At 54.1% G+C, this 19020-nt stretch overlaps 1 protein-coding gene across 4 annotated transcripts in view; it reads right to left on the bottom strand.

The window, feature by feature from the left end:
- The window catches only part of SFXN5 (sideroflexin 5), a 122550-nt gene that overhangs the window by 11340 nt on the left and 92190 nt on the right, over nt 1-19020 (bottom strand). For 3 of the 4 annotated variants that reach the window (XM_084766177.1, XM_084766179.1, XM_084766178.1), the window contains 3 exons: nt 15194-15309; nt 13065-13150; nt 5810-5927 (listed from right to left, as the gene is read on the bottom strand). In XM_084766177.1, coding sequence (XP_084622303.1) covers nt 5810-5927; nt 13065-13150; nt 15194-15309 — 320 coding nt within the window. The remainder of the gene's footprint in view (nt 1-5809; nt 5928-13064; nt 13151-15193; nt 15310-19020) is intronic. The other variant, XM_084766180.1, reaches the window with a different exon arrangement.

Raw genomic sequence — 19020 nt, 5'->3', positions numbered from 1 at the left:
ACAAAAGACTGAGACAACAGACAGCACAAACAGGCCCAACCGGAAACAACCTTCAGGCTGCTGAACCTGACTCCTTGGCCCACAGGAGGCCTCTGCAGGAGCCTTCCAGCCACAGTTTAACCACTCAGGGTCTGACCCTCCTCTCTAGCTCTGCCTTGGAGTAGCTAGGAGGGTGGAGGGTGGTGGTGGGGGCTAGGGGGGATGGGGGGGATGGGAGGGGGTGGGGGTGGGGGTGGGAGAGATGGGAGGATGGGAGGGATGGGGGGATGGGAGGGGTGGGGGAACGGTGTGTGTGTGTGTGTGTGTGTGTGTGTGTGTGTGTGTGTGTGTGTGTGTGTGCACGCGTGCGTGTGTGAACAAGATGAAAGGCAAGCTCCACAGCAGGCTAAGGGCCCTGCCCACCCTCCTCTTGGCACCATTCAGCTACCACTCAGAGGGCTCACTCACACCGAGGGAAAGGCAGGCGCCTAAGGATCAGCACGGGGCTCTGGGTATCAGAGCTGCGATCCTTCTCCGGATTCAAGCACCTGCCTCTTATTTTCACTTCCAAGTTCCTACAGGGCAGAGCCTGGAAGAAACTTACTTTCAATGCTTGCTGAGGTCTCAAAGTGGGGCCACACAGGGCTCAAGCTGGGAAAAGCCAACCAGAGGGTAAAAGGGAGCCCCCCCCCCACCGCACCCCTTGAGGCAGGGCTAAGCCTCAGTCCCCTCACATGCCCCTCCCCCGCAGGGTCCCCAGACAAGCCCCGCCTTCTTCTGTGGACACATTTCAACCTCACCAAATCGGCTAATTATTGACAGTTGGTGAAGAGGAGATTTCACTTTTTCCTCCTGTTAAACTGCTCCTAATTAGCTCCCTGTCACCAAGCCGGCGCCCGCCCGCTGCAGTTCCCCGTTCACAGCGCCTCATTAACCTTTCGCTCCTCTCCTGCCGCCTGCCAACAAGATGAGGACAAAACCAGATTGTGGAACAATGGCTCCCTCTTGTACCGCAGCCCTGTTCCCTAGCCCCCCGAGCTCCCCAGGGAGCAGCGGGGGAGGGGCGGCCTGGATATGGGAGCATCCCAGAGGACTCAAGGAATTAAGAAAGACAGAGCCAAGGGTGAGCAAGGCTTGGCCAGCGCACTGCTTCTTGCTCCCTGGGAGACCTGAGGCTCATTAAACCTCAGGGTTGGACACACTCCCCCCAAGTAGAGAACACTGGCTGTCAGAATTGGAAGGGCATTTGTCACTGCCTGATTCAGACAGCCAAGCCCATAGACCCAAAGAGTGGACACTGAATGTCCCCCACAAAAGAATCCGAGGCACCCATGTAGGTGTAGATATGACAGAGGTAACTGTGTTTGCCTTGTTCAGAGGCTTAGTGTTCACAGAAGGGCCACCCTAAATCAGGACTTCTTCAACTAGGGAACCCTCCACAACCCACCCCACCTCCAGGAGCCTTTGGGCAAACCACAGCACAGCCCCTGGCTTTCCCTCATAACTGTCACCATCACAGGATTTTATTTCACCTTTTTCTTTTTTTTTTAAAGACAAAGTCTGATGTAGCCCAAGCTAAGTTCAAACTCATTATATAGCCAAGGATAGCCCTGAATCCCTGCTCCTCTTGCCTCAGGTGTGTGCTATCTCAGTTTTACTTTTTGTTTTGACCCAGAATCCCTCTCTGTGACCCTCGCTGGCCCTACAACTTGCTATGTAGATGAGGCTGGCCATGAATTTGTGGGGATCCCCCCTCCTTCTAGGATTATGGGTGTGAGCCACCACACCCAGGGACATTTAGTTATGAATTTGTTTTCAACACCAGAATACAGGCTCCAGGAACTCAGAAGCCACAAGAGAAAGTAGCGTAGCATTCAAGGGAGACCTCGGGACAGGGACCTTACTCTAGGTGTTGATGACTGGATGCCACTCTCTGGCCAATGCCCCACCACACCCTCACCCTCAGGTCAAAGAGCAGATCCCATGCTCCCATTGTCCAGCCAGTGTGAGTGTGAGGCCCAGCAGGAGGCCAGACTAGTTCTCATACCCAAGTTCAGTGCTTATCCCAAAGTCCATCTGCTGGCATTCTAGATGCTTCTACCCTGTCCAGCTCTGCACTAGAAAACAAGGAGACAGACACCCCACGAAGGCCCCCTGGGGAGGTCTAGAGGACACTTGATAAACAAGCAATGGGCAGTCTGGGGCACATACTTGGTGTCTCTTCTCATAGTAAGATGTGGACAGGGTAGGGTGTGTGACAGAATCCTGTCTGGGCAAGCTCCCTCTCTCACAGCCAACATGGACCTTTAACAGTATACTTAACCTTAAGCTGCCTCAGTGGCCTCATGTGTAAACAGGAAATGCTGGAGACGCCGCCCTTCTGGGATTGTAAAACTTTTGCTGTACTCATTTCTAAGTTCATTTCTCTGACCAGAAAACAAAACCATTTCACCTCACACTGAAGCAGGTCTTCCAGGCGCCCGTGTGCTGCTCACTCCACAGAGCTCCGCCCTGCTCCCACTTTCCTTGTCCTCATCCTCAGCTCTCCTCAGTCTACTCCCTGGGTTTCCTCCCCACCTCTGGTTAGCCTTGACCTTTCTTTCCCCCACATCTGCCTCTTGGTTTCAGTCCCCGTGATGCACCAAAGGTTCTCTGTCTCCAGCAGAGCCAACGACCACCCCTGACTATTTAACTATACTTGAAGGAGTTGAAAGACAAAGCAAGCGGAGACCTAGCATTCGACCTCAGTCAAGGTAGCTTTAATTACTAGTTGTACATTGACCCGTGGTGCCGTCTCAATAGCAGAAACCCTCATCTGAGAAGAGCAAAGCTCTCTCCCGGGCACGCAAGGGAAATGAAGTTCTTCCTCAAGCTCTGGGATGAGGGATTCGGACAGCACACCAGTCTCAGCAACCTAGCCATCCTAGGTACCAGTTCCTGGGAACTTGGTCTCCAAGTCTCCTGGTTAATTAATCAGTGCTTTCAGCGATTACTTCTGTTGACAGCCTTGGTGATTTTTGGCAAGGTTGGGTCAGCTCAAGCAAGTCCAGACTCATATGGCAAATTCCCCTGGCTTCTGGGACATGAGACGTGATCCCTGTACTGCAGCAGGAGCGCCTCGTTAGAATTAATTGCAAGGGTGAATGAAGGAGTGAGAGCCTCCCAACCAATTGGCTGATGGCTTCGGTGCCATGGGTTGCAGGCACGCCTCAAAATACCCTAGAATAATATCCAGCTTGGCCTGAACCCTGCTGGGGAAGACACAGCTGAGCAGGGAGTTCTGCAGAGCCTGTTCTTGCCTTCCCTTCTGAAGGACAAAGTCCTCATGCAGTTCTTCCCAGCTAGAAGAGGTTTCGGTTGTGGTAAAACGAACTTGGCTATACACCCAAAAGCACCAACACCCACACTTACGTGAGCAGGCAAGGAGGCAGGGCAGAGGAGTCTGGGCCTTGACTAGAGCCTCTTGGAGCAGCTGACTGGCTGCCTATCTGTACTGGGGTGTGGCCTCCAGAATGTTCCCTCATATCAGCACTGCCTTCCGTGACTGAGGGCTGGGCTGGGCCCACCCATAGCTATTCTTGCCTTTGTTTTCCAGCAGAGCTAGGAGAATGATGACACGGGATGACCCTTTCCAGTGGGGGCAGCTTCTGATTGGGTCGTCTGGGGATTCTCTGTCCCGGGTCCCTTCCACAGGCAGAGCTGCCAGCATGGTGGTGCCCCTAGAGACCGCAGAATAACCTCTACCCTGGCTACGGGGCTTACAGGTGCCTATTGGGAGTTCCTAGGCTCAGTTTTCCCAGGAGAAGAAAGCTGCGGAGCACAGGGAGCTGCAGGCTCATATAACACACCAGTTACCCAGCCTCGAGTGTCCCAAACTTTGAGGCTTAGTAGGGGACAGTGACCCCAGCACCTACACCAAGCCTCCAGTCTTCACTAACGCCCCCTGCTGCCACTTGCCCCCAGGAACCATGGCTCGCCTTCCCTCTTCCTCGAAGCAGGGCCGATGCTCAAACCATTCACTGAGAAGTGGCCCTCTCTAGCCACGAGCTTAGCTGCTCTACACAAGCAGGCTGGCTCTTTACACTCCTGGTCCTTGCCTCTGCTCTGGCATCAACTGTGCCCCTGGCCACAACTGCCTCTGCCACTTTCTCACCCTCTCCACCAGCTAGCTACTGGGAGCACAGGGCTCCCCGTGCCAAGGCTGGTCCCTTGGTCTGTGTTCTAGTCCTTTCGTCTCCTCACGGGCTCGGCTCTTTCTCCGAAGTCCTCCGTTCTCTCTTGGTGTTTCCCTTTTGCGTACACTCAAGTTTTTCACCCTCTCATTTGCAAAAAGACAGGGAAGAGCTGTCGAGGTCTGCCGCGGCTCCCGCCCTGCAAAGCCTCGTTCATCTACCACTGGGAACAAGATTTGCTTCCATAGCCTAAGGACAGGGACATTCTCTAACTTCCAGGAGTTTGGCCATTCCCCCCATCTCAGTGAGCCTGTCCCCGCCCTTGCCTGGTGGTCTCTATCCTGCCCCCCACCCCCCACCCCCCGCAGCCTAGCACACTGTCCTAGGTTACAGACCCGGAAACAGCTCCCCACTGGGCGCCTCCATCTACACGGGTCCGTGGGTTCCTCCCACCTGCAAGCCTAACTGACTCAACCCTCTCCCTGTCTCCATCTTGCGACAACATGACTGCATCTGCCTTCTGGTTTCAAAACGAGAAAGCCAGGAACACACCCTGCAGGCTCCCTTCCCCTCCCACCACACGCAGCGCCTCAGCCTCCACGAAAATCCCCGAGGAAGTGGCTGTCCCGCTCTCACAATGGCCCCACTTCTCCATGCCCACTGCCAACAGCCTGGTCCAAGCCACCACCGTCTCTCACTGGCCGCCCGCCACAGCTTCCTGATGGTTCCCTCCTCAGAGCTCCAACTTAGCTTCATGAAGCAGCCATGGAGACCATCCGTTCACAATCAAGAATCCTCTGTGCAGCCCTCTAGATGCCATCTCCCCTCTGCCTCAGCCTTGGAGCTCCCAGCACCACCCGGGTCTGGCCCGCGTTACCTGGCTTAACTTAACTCTCTTCACAAGGCAGACTTAGTTCAGGTATCAAATGCCAAGTACTGCCATACCTCAGAACCTTTTTGTTTGGTTGGTTTTTGTTTTTCCGAGACAGGGTTTCTCTGTGTAGCCTTGGCTGTCCTGGACTCACTTTGTAGACCAGGCTGGCCTCGAACTCACAGCAATCCACCTGCCGCTGGGATTAAAGGCATGCGCACCCCCAACCCCCAGTCCTCCCCCCCCCTCCCCCCCCCCCCCCGCATACCTCAGAATCTTAATAACAGCCGATCCCTAGCCTGTGTGTCCTCGAAGAGCGACCCTGCTCACCAGGTCAACTCCAATCTAGCTTCCGGCGCCCCGGGAAGCATAGCTCCCTTCAGGCTCCGTTGCTTCTTTTCTCCCACCCCAGCCTTGCTTGAACCTCACTTACTATTACATAGCACCCTTGGGCTGCTGCTTGACGGTCGTCTTTGAGAGGTCTAAGCCTAGGCCGGTCCCATTCATTGTTTTTCTTTTCTTTACTATCATCATCATCATTATTTAAAGAAAGAGTCTCATTCTTAGCTCAGGCTGACTTCGTAACTCAAGATGGCTTCAAACTCACAGTAGTCCTCCTGCCTCATTCCCTCCACCCGACCCCTGCCACAGCCCAAACTGCTGGAATTACAGACAGGAGCCATCACACTTGGCTTCATTTAGGGCTCCCAACACAGAGCCTGGCTCAGCGCTGGCAGTCAGTACTGGGTTATGACTCCTCCAGGCCCTGCCCTGGACCCCCACTGACCTCTGACATCTGCGGGAAAAGGCTGATGGCCAGTGGCAGGGCCAGGCCGAAGGCTGCCAGGCACACGAGGCTCTGCACAGGTAGGAGCAGCCGTGGGCGCGCCTGCAGGAGAGCCGTCCTGTGGAGAGAAGGAGGGGCCGAGTGAGGTGCACAGCCTGGGCAGGCTGGCCTTGAGCTGCCAAGCTGGGCCCCATGCTGCCTCAGCAGCCCAGGATGTCTCTAGGCAAGGAGATGAGTGGGCAGTCTTTGGGGCCTTCTGTTAGTCACCGCTGCTTTCTCCACACCTGGCTCTGAAGGACATTGGTGGACCCAGCAAGGAACCATCGGCTACTCAAATCATAAGTGAATCCTTAGAGTGGAGCACCCATCCATCTACAATGGGTTAGAGTAGAGCACCCATCCATCTACAATGGGTTAGAGTGGAGCACCCATCTACAATGGGTTAGAGTGGAGCACCCACCCATCTACAATGTGTTAGAGTGGAGCACCCACCCATCTACAATGTGTTAGAGTGGAGCACCCACCCATCTACAATGTGTTAGAGTGGAGCACCCACCCATCTACAATGTGTTAGAGTGGAGCACCCATCTACAATGTGTTAGAGTGGAGCACCCACCCATCTACAATGTGTTAGAGTGGAGCACCCACCCATCTACAATGTGTTAGAGTGGAGCACCCACCCATCTACAATGTGTTAGAGTGGAGCACCCACCCATCTACAATGTGTTAGAGTGGAGCACCCACCCATCTACAATGTGTTAGAGTGGAGCACCCACCCATCTACAATGTGTTAGAGTGGAGCACCCACCCATCTACAATGTGTTAGAGTGGAGCACCCACCCATCTACAATGTGTTAGAGTGGAGCACCCACCCATCTACAATGTGTTAGAGTGGAGCACCCACCCATCTACAATGTGTTAGAGTGGAGCACCCACCCATCTACAATGTGTTAGAGTGGAGCACCCACCCATCTACAATGTGTTAGAGTGGAGCACCCACCCATCTACAATGTGTTAAGAGTGGAGCACCCACCCATTTACAATGTGTTAGAGTGGAGCACCCATCTACAGTGTGTTAGAGTGGAGCACCCACCCATCTACAATGTGTTAGAGTGGAGCACCCACCCATCTACAATGTGTTAGAGTGGAGCACCCACCCATCTACAATGTGTTAGAGTGAAGCACCCACCCATCTACAATGTGTTAGAGTGGAGCACCCACCCATCTACAATGTGTTAGAGTGAAGCACCCACCCATCTACAATGTGTTAGAGTGGAGCACCCACCCATCTACAATGTGTTAGAGTGAAGCACCCACCCATCTACAATGTGTTAGAGTGGAGCACCCACCCATCTACAATGTGTTAGAGTGAAGCACCCACCCATCTACAATGTGTTAGAGTGGAGCACCCACCCATCTACAATGTGTTAGAGTGGAGCACCCACCCATCTACAATGTGTTAGAGTGGAGCACCCACCCATCTACAATGTGTTAGAGTGGAGCACCCACCCATCTACAATGTGTTAAGAGTGGAGCACCCACCCATCTACAATGTGTTAGAGTGGAGCACCCATCTACAGTGTGTTAGAGTGGAGCACCCATCTACAATGTGTTAGAGTGGAGCACCCACCCATCTACAATGTGTTAGAGTGGAGCACCCATCTACAATGTGTTAGAGTGGAGCACCCATCTACAATGTGTTAGAGTGGAGCACTCATCTACAATGTGTCTAGCCCTGCACATGGTGATGGGCAGGGGTGGACAGAAACAACTATCACCCTGATTCCTGGAGAAACACACAAGTGTGTGCAATGGCCTTTAGATGTACTCAACAGCAGGAAAGCCCCAGTATGTGCCATCCAGGAAGGAGACACAGATGTACACACGTGTGCATATACAAACACATGCACATGACCAGGGAGGGACGGACAGTCCTGTTCTTTGCACGGGAACTGAAGCCATCCCACTGACATCCAGGAGGCATGAGGAGGGCAGTCATGGCCGTGGGTGACTTGGCAGGCAGCTACCCTGTGGTGCCTCTCACTCTGAGCTGATATTCCTAGTCCTGACTTCAGGACCCTTTAAGAGCTATGCCCCCCTTGCTGTACACACCCCCAACCCCCAAATGCCCCCCACCCGCATGATGTGGTTGTCACCCACTCCCTATGGCAGGTTTGAGGGGAGGACCCCTGAGCAGGAGAGAGGTGTGAAAACCCTCCCCTCCTGAGTTTGAATATGTTCCTAGGAGAAGCCTGGGGGGCCAGCCCGGCTGACTATTCACCATATTCACCACACTTAGCAGAAACCACCACTTGGCAGGGTCTATGGCGTTCCGCCCATGGGGACCTGGCAATGCCACCAGGATGAACACCTGGATCATCTGCTAGAGACACCAGGTGGGCACTAAGCCCAACCTCAGCAGCCGACCAAGGTGTCATCTGTGATAGATGACAACAGGCACTCTTGCCCCTCCCCCACTGGGGCAGGTCCGGGGCCCAGTCACAGAGGAGAGCCCCTTGCTATACATGGACTTCCGCTTACATGTCTTCAAATTTAGTCTCTAGCCTGACTGTGTTAAGAGGTGGCAGGGACTAAGGGCTAGGGGCCCATGGGTGGTCTTCAGTTCATTGAGGTGGGGTTCCCTTCAGGAGCATAAGGGCGGTCCAGTCCCTCTCCTGCCACTTTTTCTATTCTCGGAAGGTTTTGTTCTGCTAACCATGCACACCATGTCGCCCTGCTGTCCCCAGGTTAAGGCTGGATGACGGCTGAGTCGTCTGAAACCGAGACAAAACAAACGCTATCTATGTTATCTCAGATATTTATTTGAATAAGGGAAAAATGATTAATCCGTCCCTCTGGGGTCAGGGTCCCAGTGTCAGGGCAGGCCAACTCCCTATGGCCCTTACCTTCTGGGGCAAATTCAAGAACACCTGCCCCCCCTGCCCCCCCACCCCCACCCCAGCAGGCAGCACAGTTGAGAGCAGCAGTTCTCAGACTTAACAGTGCACACACTGGAATGGTCTAGTTTAAAAGTGTCAGTTCCCAAGGGCTCTGGATTCCACGGGACCCTCCTTCAGCTGGCATTAGACCCAGGAACTGGCATTCATGAGTCTACAGGCTCACACTTCTGAGAGGCGGCTGCCTTTCCACGTTTCTCACTCAGGTGTTAACCAAGACCCAACTGCTTATCAGTTCTAAGCAAATCCAAAGGTCAGCCAGCTCAGCAGCAGGTAAGTGTACATCGCTGCTGCAGGTACCACCGCTGCTCCTCCCTGCAGCTGAGGATGTGCAAGCCTGCCTGGGGAATTGTTCTTTGCCCTTCTTGGCTGGCCCAGACCCCATTGGATTAAGGCTAGGTTGAGCTACTGGGGGATTTGGGTAGGGGGTCTTCCAAGGAATAAGAGAAGCAAACCAAAGGTGCCGAAATCAAGGTCAACTCCCAGAGGATCGGCACCCTAGTCTATGTTAACCCAAGGGCTCCTAGGCTTCCTCTGGAGTCACACAGGGGTTGGAATGGGGCCAAGGCCAGCCCTGTGAAGCCTGCAGCTCTCTGATCAGCTTTTCACACCTAGGGCGCAGGGCTGTCTTCTTGGTCTCCTAGAGTGTAGGGTCCCTGGAGACACGGCCCTGAGGGTCACCCAGAGCAGGGAAAGGAGATAGGTCCTCTGGGACTTCCTGGAAGTCCTGGACAAACTTCCATCCATGGAGATTGTGACCTTGACTCCTCTCGGAGGGGAGGCTGGCTGAAGGCCCTGGTGGGCAGGTGGGTCCAGGGAGCCCCAGGGCTGCCACCTCTGGGAAGCCTGGGGAGTCTGTTCCCGAGCCCCCAAGAGGGAACACAGCAGGATGGGGGGAAGGGGAGGAGGGAAATGGCAGGCAGGGATTGGAAAGGCAGCTGGGGGAGTTAAAATATGCAGATGGAGAGATGTGCGAATGCCTGGAAAAAGGAAAGACCCGGATCACAGGCAGTGAGGAGCTGCAGGGAGCGGACTCGGGGATCTACCAAGAGTGGGGCCTGGACCTCCATCCGGTTTCCACCCACCCACCGTACTTTTCCAGTGTGTCCCAAGGCAGAGCTGCAGGGCTCAGGGAGCAAACTATAGCCCGTTCCCTTCCTATATGGGCACCTGCCTCTGGGCTGATGGATTCAATCTGTGGGCCTCCCTGCTCTGGGTGGCTGGATCTGAACCCAGCTTCCTGGCTGGTAGGGGCTGCAGGGAAGGTACGGAGTGTGAGGTTTGGGGGAAGGAGGTATGTGCTAGGGGGTCTTTCCAACATATGTGGAGGCCCCTTACTTCACCCTTCTCTTGATGGCAGAGGCAAGGACCATGGGTTTCTTTGCGCCTCCGATCAGGGTTGGAGGCCCAGGCTCCAGACTTCAGCACTCCTGCCAGAGAGGATACACTGAGGCCAGAGGCAAGTAAGGCGGGTCCCCACCCGGCTGGCTGCCACACAACAGCTGGTCCCCCCCCCCCCCATTGCTGTGCATTCCTTCAGCACTTGCAGCGCAGCCCTACTTTGCGCTCCATTAATTTGCAAGTCAGCTGCTTTGTACGTGTGCTTTTGTCTTTTCTCCCTGGCTGTCCAGACTTCCTCCCTAGCCTTGCTTGAGAGGATGTGAGGGCTGCCCCCCTCCCATTAGCCCTGAAATTTTGCACCAAGGAACTCTGGACAGCACAGCTGCCTACCCCATAGGCAAAACAGATATTAGAAGTGGCGACAAATGCCAAGCCTGGAAGAGCAAGAAGACAAAAGGGCAGTGTCCTCGGTTTCTATGTGGGAAACTGAGGCTGGAAAAGCATACTTCCCTCCTAGAAGGTTCAGCGGGCTCCGCTCCAGTGTCCTGCCTCTCCTGTCATCCAGTCCTGTGGTTTTCTAGTGGGTGTGAGATGAATAAATCTTTGAGTGCACAGACTGACTCGTACCCATCTTAATGTTACTGAGGGAGCAGGGACTGGACTCTTCTCCCTCAAAGTCTTCCCAGGAACCCCAGGAAAGGATCAACTATTAAGTAGGCTGGATGGAGCCCTGACTTCTCATTTCACCAGCCTGGAGTTTACTTCGTGCCTGGCACAGGCAGACCACCCAGCACTCTAGACACTAGGTAGGAGAGGGTTCAGAGCCAAAATCATCTCCATACCATCTCCCATAGCTCCTAAAACAAATTTTAAGCCGACAGAGCAATGGCGTGCCAAGCCTCCTTGGACTTTCTACAGACTCAGTTCCCATGAAGGCGTCACAGATCCTGTTCCTCTGCAGCAGCTTCATGCAGAAGGTTGGGCCTCTGGCTGGCCTCAGCTGAAGCAGCCTTCCTGTCCTGCCTGTAGCTCTCAGGTACCTGGAAACTGTGCTAGGGATGCTGGGTATTCAGCGAGGGAGGAAGGCTGCAAGCTTCACCTCCTACTGTCTGCAATGGATTAGCCTAGCAAGGCCCATTCTCTGGGGCCATAAAACCCAGAGGCAAGGCCCTCTGGACCCCCCAGCGCTTCTGTCGCACCAGACTGGGCAGATGAGACTCTGTTCTCCCTCAGAAGCTTTCTGAGCTGTAGGGGCCGAGTTTGCAGCAAACCCTGGGCTTGGTTGACTTCGATGTCCTTTGCCGCCTGAGTGCGTAAGAAAATGTCTCTGTCTAATTTGCCAGGTGAGGGCTCCGTCCTCCCAGACTTAAGTGGCAAATGGCAGGTGTCTAACACACTGCACATCTTCCCATCCCAGGCCTCAGCACTGTAGACAGCTGTGCCCTCTTCACCTGGCCCTGGTCTACAGTCTGAACTTGCAGTCGCTGGTATTTGGGGACAGCCTCAGCTCAGGAGAATGGTCCTCCTCAAATCTATTTTGTGGTTGTTGCTTATTTGTTGTAAGTTTCCGTGCTAAATTAACTTTCTTTTTATAGTTCATAACTTCCTTCTCTTCCCTTCCCTCCTTTCTTAATGTGTTTTTAAAACAGGGTCTCACATTTTAGGCCAGGCTAGAGCTCACTGTATAGCCTAGGCTACCTTAAAACTCATGGCAATCCTCCTGCTTCAGCCTTCTGAGTTCTGGGCCACTGTCTCAGTTCCAGATGAACAGTTTTTAATCTCAATGCTTAGACACAAAGGCTCTGCCCATCTCTGGGATTAAATGGTCTCTCCTATGGGCACATAGGACCCTCATCTGTTTGCCCCAGTGGGCATGATTTTCTTCAAGCATACTGGATCCTAGGGGGTCCCCACAAGGCAAGTACCCAAAAGGGAGGGGGTGCTCATTAGCATATGCATGAGGCAGGCAGCCATGTTCTTTGCCTCTGGCATCCGCCCAGGGCCCTCCCCTGCCCCTCACCAGGCCGGCCAGGCCTCCATAGGCAGGTGGACCCTGGCCCTCCCCTCCTTGTCTGTTCAGCCATTTCCCAGCTGCACCCCAGGCCTCACCATCCTAATACACACTAATAATAAACAGAAGCTCTCTATCGTAAGTATTGAGGTGCCCCTACATTACATGGACACTGACATGACCTTTGATCATCTTCTGGGGGACCCAAGGAGAGTATTATTATTATTCCTGTTTTGCTCTATTATAATTTTTTTTAAGACAGGAGGAGGCCTGGGATTCATTATGTAGATCAGGCTGGTCTTGAACTCACAGAGATGCATATGCCTCTGCCTCCTAGGGGCTTGGACTAAAGGCAGACAGCACCACTTCCAGTCTACGCTTTGGTTTTGTTTTGTTTTGTTGAGACGAGATCTTGACTATGCAGCCCAAACTGTCCAGAATTCACTGTGTACCCCATGTTATCTCAAACTCACGGCAATCCTGCCTCATCTTCTGCATCCAGAAGGCAAGAGTGATCCAGCGTCAGACTATATTGTCCTACTTCCATAAGTAGAGGCTCGGTGAGGTTGACAAATCCAGGCGTCCTATCTCAGACTGTCTTCACAAAAGCATAGGACTGCTCACTAACAGAGTGTGCGTACCTGCACACACACACACACACACACACACACACACACACACACACTCACATTTACAGGGCCACACAGATTCCCACCCAAACTGCCAGCTACCCTGCCCCCCTCTGCCAGGGCAGAACCATGTTTATCCAGAGGTGACCTGGTAGCATTGAGCACCAGCCCGGTTTGCAATAGGAGAAGTCATGAGTTTCAACACCGCTGCCCAGTGCAGCAAAAACACACCAGGTAGGCGGCCACGGCTTCCCTGCCTTCTGGCTCGGGTCCCCACTCCCCCGCGGCGTCCCCTCTGTCCCCACAGCCTGACTTACTTCTCCAGCACAGACATGACGATCGGGGGAAGCACCAGGATGGGCATGGGCAGAACCACGCGGGTCAGCGCTGTCTCCAGCAGGGCCTGAGGACGGGAACAGGGCTGTGGTGAGAGGGGCGGGGGGGGGGGGGGCTCACGGCTGGGAACGGCCACTGGGGAAGCAAATCCCACCCAGAGTCTGAGGTGTGTGCACTGCTGTTCAGCACATCTGGCAGCTCGGCCTTGTTCACAGCAGTGCATACAGAGCTGGATTCCAGACACCACACTGCCCCATGCCCACCCACAAGTGTTTAAGAAGAGCAGATTCTCTGCAGACAGTAGCAGAGGGAGCCTCCGCAACCTGGGGTGTGCAAGGACCATGGGCTGGTGGGGGGTGATGGGGGGGGGGAGGTGGGGGAGGAGGGGGGGGGGGAGAGGGATGGGACACACAGAGAACCTAAGATGCTGAGGTCAGAACAAACTGATGGGGCCTGAAGCACCAGGAGAGCTCCGAGGCTGAATAACTTTTTAAAAACTATACCCCTTAAAGGCAAAGATCTGTAAGATCTTTTGTCTCCTGGCTCTAAGTCATTTTTATTTTATTTTATTATTTTTTTCTTTCTATATCCCCAGACAGGCCTTGAACTATGTAGCTGAAAGATGGCCTTGTCCTCAGATTTTCTTGCCTTCACCTCCTGAGTGGTGAGATTACAGGCTTGAGCTATCACCCCAGGATTTATGTGGTATTGGGGATCAAACCCAGGGCTTTGTGTGTGCTAGTACTCTACAGGCTGAGCTGCACTCCCCAGGCCTGATGGTCAGCTTTGTAAGGGGCACAGGCTTTGGCCGAGCATGTTCTGGAGCCAATGGGGATCTGCCCTGGAGTTTGTTTGGGGCCACAGAGCATCCTGGGAAGCATAGCCTGAGGCCCAGCTAAGTGGCAATTTGTGTTTGGACAGCCACTGCACAGAGTCCCTTAGAGGAGTGACCAGGAATGGCTCCCAACTCTTGGATCCCCAAAAAAGAAGCCTGGGGCTGCAGAGGATCTGGGTGACCTACCTGGATGGCCTGTAGGGAGGGTTGTCACCTCTGCTCTCTCACAGGGCACCATGGAAGGGTGGGGTTGGGAAAGAAGAGGGCAGATTCCCCCTAATGATGGATGCGGCTGGAAGTTTCCCCCCAGACACTTGAACCTTCTATAGTGACCCCCAGGATGGACCAGGGGAGGGTCTTTCCACTCCCCAGAACAGCCTAGAGCCAGGGCAAGGAAGAACAAGAGGACTGTTGGCATGGCACCCAGCCCTGGCCCCTTACAGGATCTAAATGGGCCCTGGCTTCTCCTGAGATGAAGGAAGAAGGAAGAGAAGACAGGAGGCTTATCAGCAAGGTCTCATGCACAGGGGTCGATTGGTCCCCATGTGGGAACTGCTCAGAGGCAAAGGCTGGGATGTGTGTGATGCTCTAACCTTGTTTTATTCCCATCACTCACAGGCTAGCATGCCCAGAACAGCAGGACAAGCCACCAACCACCATCAACAGGAAGGCTGAGAAACACAGGCCCATTCGTACTGGTGTGTGTGTGTGTGTGTGTGTGTGTGTGTGTGTGTGTGTGTGTAAAACACAAGAGCTACACTGGCCAGGGCTAGTGAAGAGGACCTTGTAAGAAACCATTTTCAGGAGCCCCAGCCTGAAGCCCCAGCCCTCACAGCCGTGCTGCTCCTAGCAGCAGCCCACTTACCACTCCCTGCAGCTTTCCATTCATGACCCACAGGGTTGCGAAGGCCTAGGGTGTGGAGAGAAAGCCCAGGGGAGGCTCCTCTGCCCTCTCCAATTAACACCTTGGAGGAGGAGGTGGGTCCTGAGGGGCCGGGATTTTTTTTTTTTTAAATGGGGACATTTCACAGTGGAGGCAAGAAAGGGGAGGCTGGAGAGCAGCGAGAGACTGTCCGGGAGAACAGGCCTTCCAGGGAACAGATTTTGAGGCCCAGGGCTCACACAGAGGGGGGACAGGAGCTGGAGTGAGGAGGAGGAGAAGACATCCAGAGAAAGATGCCAAGGGTCTGTGGCCAGAAGACCTCAAGGACTGTACAGGCAATGTATGAGGACACCAGTCCATTCAAGACGGGGCTTAAACCCTGGGAAACTCACATGTCTGGCTGCGATCTTTGAGGAGCCCACGAGGTTGCCATCAGCATCCAGGACATCGATCCCTTCCTCTAGCTCCCCATACCGCATCAGGACCACATTGCAGATATTGGCACTGGCTGGAGAAAGAGGCATACAGAGAGGGGTAGAGAGGCATGGATGGCTTCCTACCCTCCACCCTTCAGCCAGCGCTCCCCACCCCCCAAGAGTTCTGTGAAAGAGTAATAGAGGAGTCCTCCATTGTGCTTTCAGCCTGGTAAAAGATGCCAAGACCCTTGGAGACCAGAGAAGCATGGACTAAAATAACAGGTGGAAATATGGTGAAGGCTATGGGCGCCACCACCTACAGAGGGCGCTGCTCACCTCTCTCCAGGGGCGGGTGCTCAGGCAGGGGAAGCAGATGTGAACTTAAGAGAGCTCTCTGGCCCAGAGACGCAGCCCCCTAGGGACTGATGTTCCACGCCCCAGCAACTCAGTCCCTTTGGGCCATAATTTGCTTTTAAATGCCACTCCCCATATTCCGTCCTCCCCGCGTGTCTCACTTGAGCAAACAAACCAAGAGACTTCCATCCACAGCAGCAGGTGACTGAGCCGACCTCGGTGCTCGCCCAACACCGCCTCCTCATCACAGGAACAGAACACAAGCTCCAGAGGGCAAGGGTGACTTAACTGAAGTCACACAGCAAAGGGAAACAGAGTGGAAAGGTTGTGGTACATGAACTCCAGGTACCCAGAGATGGGGTGGGTGGGGCTGGGGGGCGGAGCAAGCAGAGTTCTTCAGGTGGTTGGGTTGCTCCACTTGGCCACACCTCTCCCTTGTCTCTTGGGGACCTGTGGTTGACTGGAGGTTCCTGAATGCTTAGCTAAGCCCGAGATGAAGGTGGCTGGTACAGTTGCTCCGCTCCCCTTAACAGGGACTCAGAGGCCAGGCCCATAGTGGTGTACTGATATAGATCTGGCCTGAAGTCCTCCAGCCTGCTTCATGATGAAAACGGGGAGACTTGGGGGTGGTAGGTGGGTGGTGGGAAATGGGGGGGGGGTGACAAATGCAGAGCCTGCCTGCTGCACTCCTCCCCCCAAAGCGCCTTGCTGTGTTTAAAGTTTTAATTTTTGCTAATTAATGTCAATTAATTTTGTATAATGAGTGTTTAATTTTGGGGAGTGTGTGAGCCTGGGAGCGACTGCAGTTCTGGGCTGTGAACGTTGATTAGCATCAACACCTGCTGCTTCCCCCTCTCCAGTGGGGGGGGGGAGCACCCGGGTTTGGGGAGCTGGAGGGTGATGGGGCTCAGTGGGCAAGTGGAGTGGGAGGGAGCTCACAGATGCTCCTGGGACCTGAGCCAATGTCTGGGGGAGCCCAGCAGTGCAGGGTGCTCACAGCTGGGGGACAGGGTTCTGCAGGTGAGGGCTGGTGTGGGATGGGGGAGGGGGTGTGGCGGTGCCTATGTGCCTCACTCTCCTATTGCAATAAAGCAGGGAGGTGGAATAAGCCGAAGTGAAGACCAGGAGGCACTGCAGCCTTTGGAGAGGGAAAGCGGGGAGCAAACAAGCTCTGAAATGTATTTGGAGCACATATGCCATCTTTGAGCGGCTCCTTGTTTCCACAAGACGCCATGGCAGACCTTCTGTGACAAGGACTCAAGCCTCACGGCTTCTGTCCCCACAATATACATGTCTACCTCTCTAATCAGTGGCTTTCAACCAGGGACAATGTGGGGAGGCTTTTATTATTGTCATGGCTGGGGTCTGGGTGGGGGTGTGACTGGCACACATGGCTGGTGGAGACAGTTGATGCTTCGACACACGGCTTCTGTGGAATGACTCTATAATCCACAGGGCACTCCTACAACAAGGAATTACCTGGCCCCACGTGTCAAAAGTGCCCTGACAAACTCACATCCTGGTTTGTTTTGAGATGGGGGGGCATCCCCTATGCCACCTGCATCCGTGTAGCCCAAGCCATTCTCAAACTGGCAATTCTCCTGCCTCAGCCTCCAGAGTGCAGCTCCAAAATCTCTGAGAAACCCTTACCTTAGCCACATCCAAAAGCTGAGTTAGGAAGGTGGATCTGAGGTAAAGACTTGGGGCAGCAGGGGAAGGCCATGGGAGATGGGGCAAAGTGCCTGGGTCTGGGGGGCTTCTGGTCTTGGGATCCCTTCCTGGCTCTGTCTCTCTGCTCCGTCTCAAAGACGCGTGAGCTTCTTTCTGATAGACCCAGAATGCCCATGACCCAAATTGGCCTCTTAGAGTGGCCTTGGGAAGCAGGTCCCGGCCTCCGTTAGTGACCTGCCCTCTAGTGGCCACAGGGATACTCTGCAGCCCCGTTGGCCCTTGGGCTCCCGGGCTCTCAGTTCTCAAAAGATATGGGAACATCACTGGGTGAGAGAGAGAGAGTGGGGTTTTCTGTCTGAGAGGGTGGAATCTTAGCCTCAAGAATGCTTTCCACCACTTCCAGCACCATTGTTCCTCTTAGGGTTGTAAGACTGTGGTCCTCAAAGAGGAGACAGTGGGCGCTGTCCCCCCTGCTGGTCATTCTCAGTACTGCACTTAGGGTCTCCAGGCGCTCTCAGGCCACAGGCTACACTCACACTGAACTCCAGCCTCTGAATCCACCAGGTCAGGGAGGCAGGAGGGAAGCTCAAAGGACTATAGCCCCACTACGTGTGTTTATACATGGTAGGGGCACTGAGGAGAGAGGGGAGCAGGCCTTGAAAGTGGTGGTGGCCCAGCCTCCAGGAGCAGCGTGATAATTCACTTTCCACAGTTTTCAAATGTGGGTGTAAGGACAACAGCAGGACAGAGAATAACTTTAGTTCAAACACAGAACCCACATAAGACCAGGAGGAAAAAAAAAGGACCACCAGGAACGGTGATGTGTACCTGAGATTCTTATACTCCAGAGGGATGCAGAGGCAGTAGGATTCCAAGTTCAAGGTCATCCTTGGCTACCAATTGAGTTCCAAGCCAGCCTGGGCCCTGTTTCAATGCTCCACCATCCCCTACCCCACCCCCCCCACCCCCGCCACGAAAAAAAATCACAAAAGAAAGTGAGGCCCAGCTTCCTCTGTTCTCTTAGCAAGTCTCTCCAGGATGCCACTGGGGAACAGTGGCCCTGTCATTTAAGATGCCCGGATGGAAAAAAAGAGATACCCAGTGTCCAAGTAAAAGCCACCACCTGCCCCTACTAGGGACAGCATTCTCTGAGACGACTGGCTGTGCAGACAGCACACGTGCCTTACAATCCATTCTGGTGACCCTACAGCGGTTGTCTAGTTACAACCAGCCCGGTAGTAATTATCCAGGGTGACAAGCAAGGAGGACATACGCCCCGTGTAGGGACTGCACTTTGACCACCTCATCTGGACTGTTTGACTCTGCCATTCCCAAGACCTTCCCAGACCTCTCCTATCCCATTCCAGAAAGATAGACAGAGAGAGGGGAGGGGAGGGAAAGAGGGAGGGAGGGAGGGGGGAGGAGAGGGAGGGAGAATATATGCATGGGTCTCCCTTTTGACACACCAACAGATCTATCATCGACAATATCAGCAGGTTAATTAAGCAGTCTATTAGCGATAATGTTACAAAAACTGGCACGTTTTCAACTCAGATCGACACCATTCAAGACTCAGGCATGACTGACATCCGAGCAGCAATACCGGGAGACATCATGAAATAGGGGGCGGTGATGACAAACCCCCCCCCCCCCCCGCTCTTGACTGCCACAGATGCTCTTGCATGGACCCACTGCCATGCAAATCCATGCAGACAGTGAAGAGCCGATGATGACGCAGCATCCAGAGGAAAAGGGGCAGCGAGAGACAGAAAGAGCGG

The sequence above is a fragment of the Acomys minous genome (genome assembly GCF_964271855.1).
Source record: "Acomys minous genome assembly, chromosome: 17".
In the NCBI taxonomy this organism is placed as follows: Eukaryota; Metazoa; Chordata; class Mammalia; order Rodentia; family Muridae; genus Acomys; species Acomys minous.
Note: the sequence above shows the minus strand (reverse complement) of the source record. Positions and strands in the feature narration are given on the sequence as shown.